At 50.5% G+C, this 14054-nt stretch overlaps 6 protein-coding genes across 6 annotated transcripts; 3 read left to right on the top strand and 3 right to left on the bottom strand.

Annotated features, from left to right (window-relative positions):
• Positions 1-526: 526 nt before the first annotated feature.
• ALT_1857 (translation machinery-associated protein 16) lies at positions 527-1184 on the bottom strand (the record flags this gene model as incomplete). Its single annotated transcript, XM_033559316.1, has 3 exons — positions 527-809; positions 868-952; positions 1016-1184. The coding sequence occupies 3 exons, from the start codon at positions 1182-1184 to the stop codon at positions 527-529; spliced, it is 537 nt and encodes a 178-aa protein (XP_033415207.1).
• Positions 1185-1625: 441 nt separating this feature from the next.
• ALT_1856 (putative exonuclease) lies at positions 1626-3711 on the top strand (the record flags this gene model as incomplete). Its single annotated transcript, XM_033559315.2, has 3 exons — positions 1626-1638; positions 1694-1841; positions 1896-3711. The coding sequence occupies 3 exons, from the start codon at positions 1626-1628 to the stop codon at positions 3709-3711; spliced, it is 1977 nt and encodes a 658-aa protein (XP_033415206.2).
• A 1224-nt stretch (positions 3712-4935) lies between these two features.
• On the top strand, positions 4936-5900 carry ALT_1855 (Fig1 domain-containing protein; the record flags this gene model as incomplete). Its single annotated transcript, XM_033559314.1, has 4 exons — positions 4936-4966; positions 5022-5090; positions 5143-5470; positions 5522-5900. The coding sequence occupies 4 exons, from the start codon at positions 4936-4938 to the stop codon at positions 5898-5900; spliced, it is 807 nt and encodes a 268-aa protein (XP_033415205.1).
• A 1110-nt stretch (positions 5901-7010) lies between these two features.
• Positions 7011-9136, bottom strand: ALT_1854 (putative carboxylesterase; the record flags this gene model as incomplete). Its single annotated transcript, XM_033559313.2, has 2 exons — positions 7011-8153; positions 8204-9136. The coding sequence occupies 2 exons, from the start codon at positions 9134-9136 to the stop codon at positions 7011-7013; spliced, it is 2076 nt and encodes a 691-aa protein (XP_033415204.2).
• A 1455-nt stretch (positions 9137-10591) lies between these two features.
• On the bottom strand, positions 10592-12576 carry ALT_1853 (rRNA 2'-O-methyltransferase fibrillarin-like protein; the record flags this gene model as incomplete). The annotated part of the gene is made up of 5 exons (XM_033559312.1): positions 10592-11669; positions 11722-11990; positions 12044-12225; positions 12279-12326; positions 12393-12576. 5 exons carry the CDS (start codon positions 12574-12576, stop codon positions 10592-10594), a joined length of 1761 nt encoding a protein of 586 aa, XP_033415203.1.
• Positions 12577-12786: 210 nt separating this feature from the next.
• On the top strand, positions 12787-13931 carry ALT_1852 (RING finger domain protein; the record flags this gene model as incomplete). Its single annotated transcript, XM_033559311.2, has 2 exons — positions 12787-12997; positions 13060-13931. 2 exons carry the CDS (start codon positions 12787-12789, stop codon positions 13929-13931), a joined length of 1083 nt encoding a protein of 360 aa, XP_033415202.1.
• Positions 13932-14054: the final 123 nt, after the last annotated feature.

Here is a 14054-nt window from a genome sequence, read left to right as displayed (position 1 = left end):
GAGAGAGGAAGTTTTGAAGCTGGCGTGAGGCGAACCGATGATGTTAACCTTCCGACCCGCGCGCCAAGACTAGGAAGCTTCTGCATTCCCGCTGATCCAACTACTTATCTATGGAGTATCTACAGGATGAGCCTACTTGTACAGAAGAAGAAAAAGAGTTTGTTCTTCGCTCCCAGTTACTTGTACAATGTCTGTCCTTCATCTGCATCGGCTTTTTATCCAATGGGGGTCGAACGGCGTCTGGATTTAAGCTCTATGGCAACCTGGGGCAAGATATGGACTATGTCGACTTTACGACTCCAGTGCGGCGGTTTAGTATGATTACTTCATGCTCAAGGTGCAGAGCGTAACTTGGTCAGGTTCTAAGTTGGAATCTCGGATAGAAATTAATGATGCACGACAAAGTGCCTGCAGCATGTACAAGTGGTCATTGTAAATATGTCATATGTAGCATCATCGCCGAAGATCATCTGCCTCATTATGTATAAAAGGAAGACCAAAGAGAAAAGATAGCAGAAAAACAGCCTCATGAAAGTCCCTTGGGTGGAAAAGCCGACGGCTGTTTTCCACCGTCTTTGGTAATTCTGATGAATTTCATCATACTGAGGCCGGACCAGTCTCCGTTCCACGATGCGAGGCCTTTGATCACATCTTCTTGACTTAAATCAGGCATCCAAAATCCAGTCCTGAACTCTTTGTTCTCGACTTCTGTCCGTTGTAGTAAGGCTTCCTCACGCTTGCTTGGAGGTCGGCCTTTCCTCCGCTCACTCTGTAATTGTTCGATCTCAGGGACGCTACGGTTAATATACCTAGCCAAGCAGATGTCAGCATGCGACTTCGCAAGAAAAAGTAACGGCATAGACATACCGCACGACCAAATCCTTCATATCATCTTCTGAGAACGGTTTAGATTCTTCCGCAACGGTTTCTTGGAAGTACGTGACACGATCAACTAGAGAGAGGGTATTAGAGTCAGCTCAACAAGTCCACAGAGAAATTTAAAGTATACACTGACTATAAGACTGTCTTCCACGGGCCATCAATGCTGAGACTCGGGCTACTCGATCGTCCCTTGCGTTGGCTCGGCGCAATCTCTTCGCATCTCTGCTGTTCTCATGGAGCGCATCAATCACACCGCGCTTCTTGGAAATATGTTTGTGTACTTTCGTAAAAGACTTCGGCATTGTGTCGATTCAGAAGCTTCTATACTTGCCAGAGATAGAAGGGTAGTCTGTGAATATACCATCGGCAAAGTCGAAACTTCCTTTTCTGATAATTTCTGGTACGGACGGCAGAATCAACAGGCGGTGATGACGGAGGTAGACACCGCCTCCCTCGACCCAATCACACCGGCTCTCTCGATATACCGCGTTCGCGTGTCGATGGGGGGAACAAGAAGGAACAAACATTCCAGCCTCGTTGTCAGGGCCCAGCATTTTGACTTTGGTCTGTTAGTCAGGGTGGCTGACTACGGTCGTTGATCCCTCTTCTATAGAAACGCGGTATCCCAGCACCCCACGCACTCAAACTCTTCGAACCTTCAGCCTCACAACATTAGAGCTGATGCCCGTCTTGGCCGGTTAAGTGAACGGCAGGAGTGTCTTGCCTTTGCAAGAGTGCCCACCATGGGCATTAAAGGTTAGCTTTCCCTCTTCGCCATGATGAATGGCAGAGAAACTGATTTATTATCCAGGACTCCATGGCCTTCTCAAATCAATTCAGAAGCCATGTCACGTGAAAAAGTTCAAAGGGCAAACCCTCGGGGTAGATGCGTATGGCTGGCTACATCGCGGCACTGTTGCCTGTGCTGTTGATCTCGTTCTCGACAAGCCTACAACGAAGTATGTGATTACAACACAAGACGCTTCGCGAGGGCATGACTGATCTTTCTCCAGACATGTCGATTTCGTCCTTAATCGCGTGCGCATGCTCCTCTACTTCGGGGTAACCCCGTACCTTGTCTTCGATGGAGACAATCTCCCCAGTAAGTCCGGTACCGAGTCCGAGCGGCTTCAGAAGCGGCAGGCGAGCAAGGCTCTTGGATTGGAGCTTCAACGGAAGGGTCGTACGGCGGAAGCCTACCAGGAACTACAAAAGGCCGTGGATGTGACTCCTTATATGGCTCGCCAATTGATCGAGGAACTGAAGAAGATGGAAGTCCAGTACGTCGTCGCCCCGTACGAGGCGGATGCGCAGTTGGTATATCTTGAACGGCAGGGCATCATCAATGGCATTATATCGGAAGACTCGGATTTGCTTGTCTTCGGCGCCAAGAGGTTGCTATCTAAACTCGACCAACATGGCGATTGCATTGAGATTAACCGAGCAGACTTCACGGCCTGTCGCGAGGTTAGCTTGATAGGATGGACAGATGCTGACTTCCGACGAATGTGTATCCTCAGTGGCTGCGATTATCTTCCCAACATCCCTAGAATGGGTCTGAAGACAGCTTATCGGAGCATACGAAAGTACAAGAACGTTGAGAAAGCACTTCGTATGCTGCAATTCGATGGTCAATTTCACGTTCCCGCTGATTACCTTGAGAATTTCAAGCAAGCCGAGCTCACGTTCCTATACCAGAGAGTTTTCTGTCCTAAGGCCGGCAAGCTCGTCCCTCTGACTCAGCCCGAAAAGGATGTGAACCTGGAGGAGCTGCCTTTCATCGGTCGCGATGTGGATGCAGAAATCGCGCTCGGTGTTGCACTTGGCGACTTGGATCCAACGACGAAAGAGCAAATTGTGCTAAAAACCCCAGCTCCTGGGAGGATGCCAAGTGGAATTACTCGGCGGCAGACGCTCGGCTCTGCAGCAGAGTTAAAGCCAAAGAAGCCCATCAGCGCGTTCTTTACTCCAAAGCGGATGCCGTTGGCTGAACTAGACCCCAACAGTCTAACGCCGTCTCCGAGTCAGCAACGACTCCTAGAGCGTCATGCCAATAGTTCTTGGGAGAGTAGTCCTGCGCCATCGCGGCCAGGCGTTACGAGGTCGGCGTCTGCTCTGGATTCCTCCAACCGATTATCAAGTCCCCTTGTCAGAAGTGTGGAGCGTACCTCTTTCTTGGCTCGCGCGGCTAAAGCGTCGACTTTTCAACCCGTCAAACGGCAACGCCTTTGCGCCGACACGGAGGAAGAAGGCTTACCGGAGCGTGCGGACTGCCGCAGTCGTTTCTTCGCGCCTTGCACCATCAGCTCTAGTCCAAGTGTCCCGAAAGCTACTCGAACTAAACGCAAATCAACGTTGGAAGTTTTCTCTGATGAGCTTGCAGAGCAAATAATGACGCACCTACCTGACCCCGATCACGGTCCCAGCGACTCCAAGGAAGTTGTTGATTCGCCCGGATCGTCTATGTCAGACGAGAAAGATGGCAAACCAGTGCTATCAAATTACGTTTTCAAGCCCCAGTCTAACGAGAGTAACTCTGGCGCGTCCCGCAATTCGATGTTGCCAACCTCGTCTGCACCTTCTTCGCGGCGTCGGCTCACTCCCTTGCAGCGCCTTGGTCAAACTGCTCTTGCTCGTTCTCGATCTGTGAATGCCCTGCCCCAGACAAAGGCATTCGTCCCTCCCACCCTGGTTGAACGTTCATCGACAACCTTTACTCAGGGCAGTGAAGACTTGATTATTCCCAACAGTGATGATGAAGATGATGGCGATAATTCGAGCAAGCCGCGGGAACCGGTTAATCTGGAGAAGTTCTTGTATGCCAGATAACAGAGAGGTACTCCAGTTGCTGGAGCAGATTCTGTTGGTTTGAATGGACGAGTGAATATTACTCAACGGGGCACAACGGCGTACTTGGGACGACTTGCATACTACTATTTTGCATTGATACTTTTGGTATACCCATATCTGAATTGGGCGCTCTTGTTGGGCTACAAGGTTTGGGAGGTGTGTGACATTGCAAGAGAAAAGACATGGTTAGATTGGAGTAATATACATACAGAGCAGATCCGCCCTTGGTTCTTTTTTAATCATGGAGTCTTCTAACGAACAATTTGATAGATTTTAATCTTATTGTGCCTGTCTGTTGTTGGCAGTGGAGTTCTCGACACCTGAAAATCGCGAGGCTGGATCGATGATGTTACTGATAAGCCATGGCGCTAAACCTATCGAGGCATAGTGTTGCGAGTGGGTCAATCTGGACTGGATGGGCACTAGCGGGGCTGCCTGAAAGCGCAGGCGGTCGGGCCTGGTTACCGGGGAACGGGCGGCGTAAACAAAAGGCGTTGGCCCAGCCTCCTGCATTGTATGGGGACAGTCTCCCAGCCACCAGGTACAGCACTGCATCATCATCATCTGTGTCATCGTCAGGACCCTGATGCTGTAACTGTCCCTCGTTGTGAAAAATTAGAAGCAGAGAAGGAGGTTTAGGCCGCAATTGTGGATTTGTCCAGCTACGCTCCCTTCCCTCTCGTTCCCCTCCATTTTTCCTTCTAACTATACCCTTTCTCATACTTGCCTGCTTTCGGCACATACCTATCTTCGCCAAATCTGATATCACAAAGTGCCTTGAGTTGAGATTCTGACCATCTTGAATGAATAATCAGGTATCATTCCTTGAAAGAAGCCGCATTCTTTGAAAAGCTCCGTCAAGTTCGTCAACTATATCGCATTGAACTATTCGAGTGACCCATCCGAGCTTCGATCCACAACATCCACATTCCATACCACGTTGTCACAGCATTGTCAACTCTTTTGAACATCTTATCTTATCTCAGTGATCAAAATCCTCTACCAGGCAGCACACAGTAGTGACTGTACTCGAAGTGAGCCTGCCTGCCACCAAGTTCGACCGGTTCAGAAACGTCTTGTGACCGCCGTCCTCGTCGTATAGTGACCAGCAGCGGCGCTATAGGCACTCCTTCTCGGGAGTCCGAGAAGTGAGTTACTCAGAGTGAAGGAAAGGCGCACGGGAGATCCGAATCTGCTCTCGCAATGGCTGTCAGATTTGGCGCCGGGCTTGCCCGTATGTGGTGCCCTTCCCAGTTACTTAGTATTCGAGTATACTGACTATGCATCAGGGTTTATTCCAATGATTGGTTATCATCATGTGCTCATGATTATCATTGCTGTGGCGATCATTCTTCTCTGTGAGTTCTCTGTCTGCCACATGTCGTGCGGAATGTCGCTAACTTGTCCTAGCCTTACTACTGGCTGGATGTTCATCATCATCACCACAAATACCAGATATCTTTCTAATATCTTTATACTATGAGCGTTATAGTCCAGTCTTCGACAAGGCGCAGGTGGACCCTGGCGTGGTGACAGCGACGGCAAATATTGTTGGTGGTGCCGAAATGGAGGTCCGCGTGGGATATTTTGGTATCTGCGTTCAACCAGAAGGCGGAGCCTACATTTGCAACTCAAACGCCACGGCATTGGCTGAGATTGTAACCGTCGACCAAGATCCATTGAATCTAATCTGGGTGGCATCGACCTTCAAGGACGCAGTCGTGTTCCCTTATTTGCTGTAAGCCCTTTGAACCCCGTCTGTCCGTGTGGCAATTGCTGACTCGTCCAGTATCGTTGCGGTCATCCTAGCCTTTCTCTGCTTTATCCTCCTGGCCACATTCCCCGGCTGGCACGAAGAGATCGATTCCACCGGCTCAGAACGAGAGGTCAAGCCATTTCCCTCGCGTCCCGTGTCCCAAACTGCCTTGGCGCTCATCTTCGTCGCATCTGTCTTTGTGCTTGTGTCGGTCCTATGGCAGCATACAGCATCAGTTGCTGCAACGACAATAGCGCAGGACATGGGCAACGGGAGCGTCAAGTCAGGAGTTGGAACGTCTGCCATGGTGCTTGGCTGGTTCGGCTTCGTCCTTTTAGTGGTCGTAACGATAGGTCTCTTGGTGATGATCCTGAGCATCAAACTGCTAAAGCAGTTGACGGATGAAGAATAAGCGCCACAATCCGCAGCACTCTTGCATTGTTGATGTTTTTTACGACGCATGTTCTATGTTTAATTGATCGTCATGTTTTCACGAAAGGCACACGAATAATACGACAACTGGGATTGGGAAATGGGTATGGAAAGGAACCTCAAGATTCATGAAGGGGACTTCCTGTTACGTCTACTGGACGAATTAGGCTGTCTTCCACAGGCACTTGGAACTTGCAGGTGTACATTCAGCCTTTGTTAGATGACTTGTGACGGATTTTTTTTTGATTTCTTATCATGTATAAAAGATGACCCCCCTTTGATTTTTAAGAGGTCTTTCTTGACTTGTGCGGTATTTGAATCATCACTCGACACGGATGGGAAATGGACATAACAGGGTGATGACTTCTTCTGGTTGGGAGATCTGTGTGCTTGCATGTCAATGTTCGACAATGATTCAACAATTACCATATGAATCAAGATGATAGATGAATTTATGCTACCAAGTGATACACATATTTGCATGTCTTGCGGATCATGTAGACAAAAGGGATGGAACATCACATCCACCCTGCCACGCACAACTAACTGACCTGATCCATGTACTACATACAACATATGAATTATTGATTTGCAGCCCAGCAGGATGCAATTCTGCCAGGAATACAGCGTCCGACACCAGAGCTGCCTGTCGCTCAGAATGTACTCCGCATGGAGAAGGACGATATGATATTGAGGGTGTATCAACAAAGAGGTGTTAAATATCAGCTTCATTTTGTACTTGATCTCTGAGTACTTCTTAACCCCGAGTAGAGAATGGCAAGCCATGTCATATCTCCATCAGGGTGCTGGTTTGTGACGACCTAGATGAATTGCAGTTTCTGCACCTCTGCTGATCTAGTTCTGGTGAACCGTTCGTGCCATAATGTATATGATGGAACCTTGTCATGTGCATAAATGCTATGACCTCGTCGTCCGGCCATTTGCAAGCGTTGTCGACACCGACCCCGTCAATGTATTAGATCGGTTGCTTTCCCTGCGTTGACTTTAGGCGGAGTCACTTTGTTAGCGTGTGTTAAAGCGGTAACCGTCCCAAATGGATCTGGTCAAATTACTTGGCCACCGGCCAAAGTTAACGGAAGTAATACGTGATCGGGTAACCCAAGAATTCGCACTGCGCCAAATCCTGGAAAGGAGCCCGCACACTAGGATAATCGAGGAGCTGCAATGGGCCCTCCGAATGAGACACCGGCTCCCATCGATCGAAATTGTTGACGGCGTCTAGCGTCTGCTTATACCCGCGCGCCTGGAGGTACTCCGGCGCAGGATTCGGTTGGCCAGACCGAACAAACTCGGCAATGTAGGCAGAGACGAGCTGCATGGAAAATAGATCGAGGGGTTCGCGCAGGGTGGTTAGCGTTCCAAAGATCCAGGGCAGATCTGCGCCGTGAAGACGGAAGTAGGGCAGCTCCGGGTCGCCGTTTGGAAACTCCGGCGTTGCGGGAGGGCCGCCGAGATTGTTAGGGTCGTAGCCGCCGGTTGTCCTCTGTATCTGATAGAAGTATGAAGGTTGAAACACTCCAGAGGTAACACCAGCAAATACAGTTGCCTGATCGATACAGCGGAATTGCAAGTCTGTCGCTACCCGTTGAGAGACGTTGAAAGAGTCCAGAGTCACATTGCCTGTGTCGTGGTATGGGAATAGGCCCGAGTCGATGACGGACTGGGCGTATTTCTTACTAATACCTAGGGCTGCTTGGATGCCCTCAAGCTCGGAACTGACAGGTGTTTTAGGGTACGTGCTGAAAGAAGCGCCGTCGTCGGCGACGATGCCGAACATGACCGGCACATTGGAAGTGGTGACCTCTTTCCGAAGTAGATCAAGCTCCTTTGTCGTCACATAATGGCCGTCTTGAACGACATAACGCGCAACGGTCTGCAATCCAACGAGGGTTGACGCAGGAACACGCCTTAGGCAGGAGATCCTATGTTCCAAACTGCCGCTGTTGCAGCCTGCTTCGGAGAAGATTTGCGGACCCGCAAGCTTATAGGACTCGTCAACTGTGAGATACGAACTGTATGTCGTTGCATAGTCGCTCTCTAGTCCGAGTCCAGCACCGCCACCTAGGTTCGACATGGCAATGGCGCCTTGGAACTTTCCCGAAGCAGGAGGAGACCCTAGTAGCACTCTGACCGAGCCAGCGCCGGCAGATTCACCGATGATGGTAATCTTCTTTGGATCACCTCCAAATTGCGCGATATTCTTAATTGTCCACTGTGACTGTTAGTCTTGGGGACATCTATAGGGAGAAGTGGGAATAGTACCTCAAGGGCGAGGACCTGGTCTGAGATGCCATAGTTTCCGGTAATATCAGTGCCAGGAATAGCTAGAAATCCCAGGGTTGACAGCCGATAGTTGAATGTGACAACCACGAGGTCCTCGCGTGATGCCAGATTCCCTCCATCTGTAAGCGGATCCACGCCTGTTCCTCCAGTAAAGCCGCCGCCATGAATCCAGAACATGACAGGCTTCAGGCCCTCTCGCGATCCCTTCTTGGGTATGTATGGAGTTTGGATGTTTAGGTACAGACAGTCTTCACTGCCGCCACTGCCCTGAGCACATGCGGAACCGTAGTTGGTCGCGCGGATAGTCTTGTCTCTGTGCGAATAGAGTGTTGCGTGCTTGAAGCGCCGAGGAGGGTCGGCATATGGAATACCTAAGAAGCGAAACGACTTTTGATCGCGGAACCCGATATACGAGTTGCCTTCGGACATTACTCGCAGCTGCTTTGGACGATTGGCTGTGTCCTCAATCACGGAATCGTTGCCTGTCTGGGTGCACAAAACGGGAAGCCTTGCATTTCGCCGCGGAAAGTTGGAGACAGCGAAATCATCCGAGTCTTTAGGAACAGAAAGCACGCCTTCACGAATATAAAAGTGTGCGTCCGGTTTTGTTTGTCCTGTGTGTGCAAGCCATGAAAAGAGATGCTTGAAATCCTCTTTGTGGTCTTGAAGGCTTGTCTGGGAGACCAGCGTCTCTCCGAATTCCTGACATGCCTCACGCACATCTTGCTGGAGCATTGGGTCAAGTAGGATCGCACCGATGTGGTTGGAGGCGTCCGATGCATTCAGATCGTTCTGATAGAGGAGCGTGAGAGAAGTCTTCTCGTTGGCCACAGAAACATGCTGCGCAACGAGTCCGAGCACAGGAGGGACAATACTCCCAAGGATGAAAGAACGCATCATCATTGTTATCATGCTGACTGATGAATTCTCATACCATCACCTTGTATCGAAGCAATAGGAAAGGCGTCTGATCGACAGTTCCTGCCTGCTCGCAAGAAGTATTGCTCGGCAGCGAAGTGACACCTCACAAGTGACCCTTCATCAGAAGTCCTCTCCGCAAGAGTTATGGGGACGCCTTTATTTGAAGTCCCCGCGGATCCTGAATAATTGCAATGAGAACCAGGGGAATCCCCCACAAACCCGTGGAGTCACCTTGAGACGGAGATCAGCCGGTAAAAAAAGGGACTTCGGTCCGGAAGCATGCTGCTTAGGCCGTCTGGGGCTAAAATCGACGAGAATAAGCCCCCAAGGCGAAGGCCCTGTATTAAAGCCAAGCGCATTGATAAATTAGATCGTATTTGCCTCCTACCCATCGTGGGAGTCCAACTTTAGCCGAGAACTCATCTCGACCCTCGAAAGGGAGTCACCAGACATTCCGATTCGGCAGTACAGCCGACTAATGGAGAATCAACCAGTTCGAGTACGGCGCCAGTGCGGCCTGAGATTTTTGCCAAAGTTTGCGGTTACACTCGTTGCTTAACGAGATGAACTCATTTCCCTAGATTGGGTCTGGCTAACAGCCAAGAGGGGTCTAATTAGCCAAATGGCGCTAATATAGTGGAATCCGCAAGAGGGGGGAACTGCAGCGAGTTGAGGTTGGACGGACAGGAAAGGTCTAGATTCCAGGGACCGAATGTGCGCGAGGATGTTTGTGCATTGAGAAGGTCTGACCATCTGAGGAATGTGTTGTAGAGGATAGATAGATAGATCTTAATGGAGGGCGGAGAGTATTAGTCTGGATAGACATGGAGACGGTAGTGGAGCTTCGATCCCCTTTCGATCCTTCTTAAATGACTCGGAGGTTTTAGCTTTTTCAGACAGGTACTAGGTAGATCTTCACGAAGTTGTCCATCTAGACTGTTCAGGCAAAAATATCCGATGATCTGATGGACTGACGCTTGGTTGTTTCTGCATTCTGCCTCCTGCAGCGGTCTTCAATTGAGTATTTCAATCATTCTGGATGGCTGCCACTGACAAGCTGAACCGACGGACGGAAACATGGGAGACAGTAGGATGTAACAGGTAGAGGGAGAGAAGTTCCATATGAATCAGGACTACACCTGTATCACTTCCAGATACCTAGTTGCTAATTGCAAGAGAATATGAGAAATGGCATGACTGGCGATCTGCAACATAATGTCCGCTGGGTGCATTTTGACCCAGAAACCAGATACTAAAAATTCTCAATAAATGTCAAAAGGGCGAGTATAAAAGCCGGTCATGCTGAATCAATCAATTGAAAGGCATCCTTTCACACCCCAGATAAGACTCCGACGCCCAGATAGACCATAGGAACAATGGATATTATCAATGACAAATGAGATGCAGCAATTCCCAAGGAAATAAACCCTAATCGCCAGCTCAGTATTAGTAGTTCATGACAGGTCCAGCGCCGCCCGGTCCAGGCTTGTCTTCGTAACCGCCATCATATCCAGCGTGGTCATCCAAGGATCGATAGGCAGCAGGACCGCCATCGCGCCCACGGCCTCGACCACGCGTGCCTCCTCGACTTGAGTGGCCCTTACCACGGTTCGCTCCTCCCCGGCCGCGACCACCGCGGTGAGAGCCACCACGACGTGGTCCATCATCATGATGGCGGCTGTTCCCTCCATACCGGGAATTATAGTATGGCTGTGGCTTCGTCTGGGATAGCGGCTCATCATTCTGACTGGATTGTGGATAGAGGATATCCTGATCGCGCTCTTGCTGATGGCGTCTCTTGCGGTTCTTGTTCAAGAACTGAGACTCCCATTCGCCCTCATGGGGATTCTCTTCTTCCACACGCAAAACAACTTTCTCACCGACGACAGTTTCAAAAGTCAAAGCTTTCTCTGCTGGTACAGGATGCCAGTTCAGAATCTTGCCTGCATCAATAGGACGAGCGCCTTTGCGCACAGCTAGAACTATCACGGGCAGTGGATTCTCTGTGTAGTACTTCTCCGTCGCGGGAACAGGGATTACTCGAGCAGCCCACACCTTATTCTCAAAGACGGCAGTCCCAGTGACCTGCCAGGTGAGCTTCTTGCCAATGCCGCCGACCTTGTTCAGAATAGATCGAGGGGCAGGGCGCGGGGTAATGAGGATACTGTTAGCCATATACTTCAGATCATTGGATTCAGCAAGCCCAGAGGGCAGAAGCGGGGTCAGTAGTTGGCTGATCAACCGATTCGAGTCTGCGTTAGATATGAGATATCCAGTGTAGAAAATGGTGCGCTTGATGCGCAGACGACCATATGGCGACCGGGTCGCATTCGATGTAGCTTCGCGTATTGACTTATTGTGGGAATTGATCATACGCTGTACCTCGGCAGTTTCAACTACAGGGGAGAGGAAGGTGCATCCTTCCGCGACCTGAATCACCTCCGCATTGATCGGCTTCCGCGGTGCTGGCACAACCTGCAGCGACCTGTTCAAATCCTCGAAGAAGTCTCGGAAGCCCTTGACACTAGCAACGAATGAGTGATCTGTCAGGCACTGGCGTCTGACGAGAGGCTTACTGTTTCACTCGATCTTCATAGACCCGAATCTCGTCGGCCTGTTCATAAGTGAGAACGAGGTCTTGAAGGAAGGTCTGCTTGAATTCCATGGTGGTTGAAAAGCGTTCGCTGTTCGGTCCCACTTCAGGCTTGAGACAGATCAGGTCAAACTCCAGCTTTCTGCTGTCCACCATGCGTCGAATAAGGTCCGCGAAGCCATTCTCACTTCGGCCCGTCAGAAGTACTGTGAGGGCGTCCTTCTGCTCCATACTCAGCTTGACCAGCCGTACCTGCGGCCAGTCAGCAAACCATACCAAACCATCCTAGACATTTCAAGTCACACAATCTGTTCATTCCACCAGCCGTCCCAAGCTCGCGGCTCCTCCTTTTCCATGCCTTCTCCTGTAGCTGCGAGCAATGCAGGGTCGTGCCACCATCCTCCGTTTGTGAAGCTTTCAAGACTTTGTAGAAATCCGATCGTCGGGCCATTCCAAAGTTGCGGATTCGGCAAGGGACTCAGGAATACTGCACAATATGAGCTTCCAGATACAGAGGCAACTGCGAACGGGAGCTCTCACAGGTGTTGTCGAAGTCGTACACATGAATAGCTCTTACCTGCGATACCGCTGTCGTATGGAGAGAGTTAGTAAGAAGTTTAAAGTATTTAGTCTATGTGAAAACAAATCTCCCACCTGGTAGATCTCTGTTGATGATGGACCAGCGCTTCAACCCTGTTATGGTACGTGAGATAAGTTGATTGCCATTCGCATGGTTCAAGAAGCCATTTCCATTGGCTTTCCCTCGTGCCATACTTGCGGCAGAGCTAAGAGAAGCAAAGTAATTTTCAGCGATGGCAGATTTGGCAGATCTCATCATTTTTTCACCATGGTTCCAGCGTTGCGAGTTGCGTTGGTGAATCTCAAGGATGTTGACTCGCCGCAGGTTTTGGTTTTTCCCGCCACAAACGTGACTTCCGCCCGCAGTAATAGTATCAACCGAGCGGCTCTCTCTCTTCGCCGATGACATTCATTTCACCAAAACTGCCACAGATCGATTCCCTTGATTTGAGAATCAGTCTGATGTCTGATGTCTGGAGATGTCGACGTGCGACAGGAGATCCTGCAGAAGACGCTCCAAGAAGTAGCGCAAGAGGACAATGGTGACGATGTGGCTAACCCATGCGTCATCTGCCTGGAAGCAGTCACAGAACCAGCTGTCACGGTGCCTTGCGCACATGCGAATTTCGATTTTTTATGTATCGTGAGCTGGCTGGAGCAGCGCCGCAGCTGTCCGTTATGTATGCCTCTCTACCTCTCCAATCAACCCTCGATTTCGGTTCACGTTAGCTGACATTCCTAGGCAAGAGTGATGTTCACACTGTCAAGTACGAGCTTGAGAACCCCCAAGGACCGAAGCTTTACAAACTACCTCCGGTTCCTCCATCCGCTGCCAATGCGTCCGTCTCGATACCTCCTCAGCACCGAGGGCGATTACCCCGTGGTCCTCGCCACCGACGACGCCCCGCAGAAAGCCCGCGACCTCGGGAGCCGGACGATCCCATAATACGGCGGCAATATGTTTACCGTCATCAGCTTTACTCTCTAAGGGTCGGCTCGAACCGGCTCTCCCAGTACCGCGAACTATCACCAGAATCGTTCAATCGTGACGAAGAGCTGGTCTCTCGGGCACGGAAATGGATACGGCGCGAGCTCAGGGTGTTTACTTTCTTGAATCCGGAAGGGGAGGCTGAACCAGGCCCTAGTCGGGTGGCGAGGCCTGGTCAGCAGCGCCTTGAGAGCCGACGAGGGAATAATGCCGAGTTCCTACTCGAGTACGTTATTGCGATTCTCCGCACTGTTGATATCAAGGGCAGTGCGGGGCAGGCGGAAGAGCTCTTGCGCGATTTCCTAGGAAGAGACAATGCGCGATTGTTCTTGCATGAGCTGCAGGCCTGGCTGCGGAGCCCTTACTCGTCTCTGGAGGATTGGGATCGCCATGTTCAGTACGAGGATAGTTCTCCTGGTGGCCCTCTGGCTCGGCCAGCTGGGGGAGAATTCGAGGCCTCTGATCGGACAGCGACTCCAGTCTACCGAGGCGCACAACGGTCATTCCGCGGGAGAGTATCCAAACCGCATCGTCCCCGGGGGTACCAACCTCAAGGCAGATCGAGAGATGCCTTGGCGCAAGCGAGACGGCTACAATATGCACGGGACAGATATATTCCTGACTAATAAGCGGAAGCGCTCGAAGATCACTTATGTTCCGGTAATGAGGCATGTCAGATAGAATAACGCTGTAAAATATAGACTAATGCATATATGGCCATGTGGTATCTTTAATGCTGTATGTGTTGT

The sequence above is a fragment of the Aspergillus lentulus genome, assembly GCF_001445615.1.
Source record: "Aspergillus lentulus DNA, contig: Alt04, strain: IFM 54703, whole genome shotgun sequence".
NCBI lineage: Eukaryota > Fungi > Ascomycota > Eurotiomycetes > Eurotiales > Aspergillaceae > Aspergillus > Aspergillus lentulus.
The sequence above is the reverse complement of the archived record's forward strand: the minus strand, read 5'-3'. Positions and strand labels throughout refer to the sequence as shown.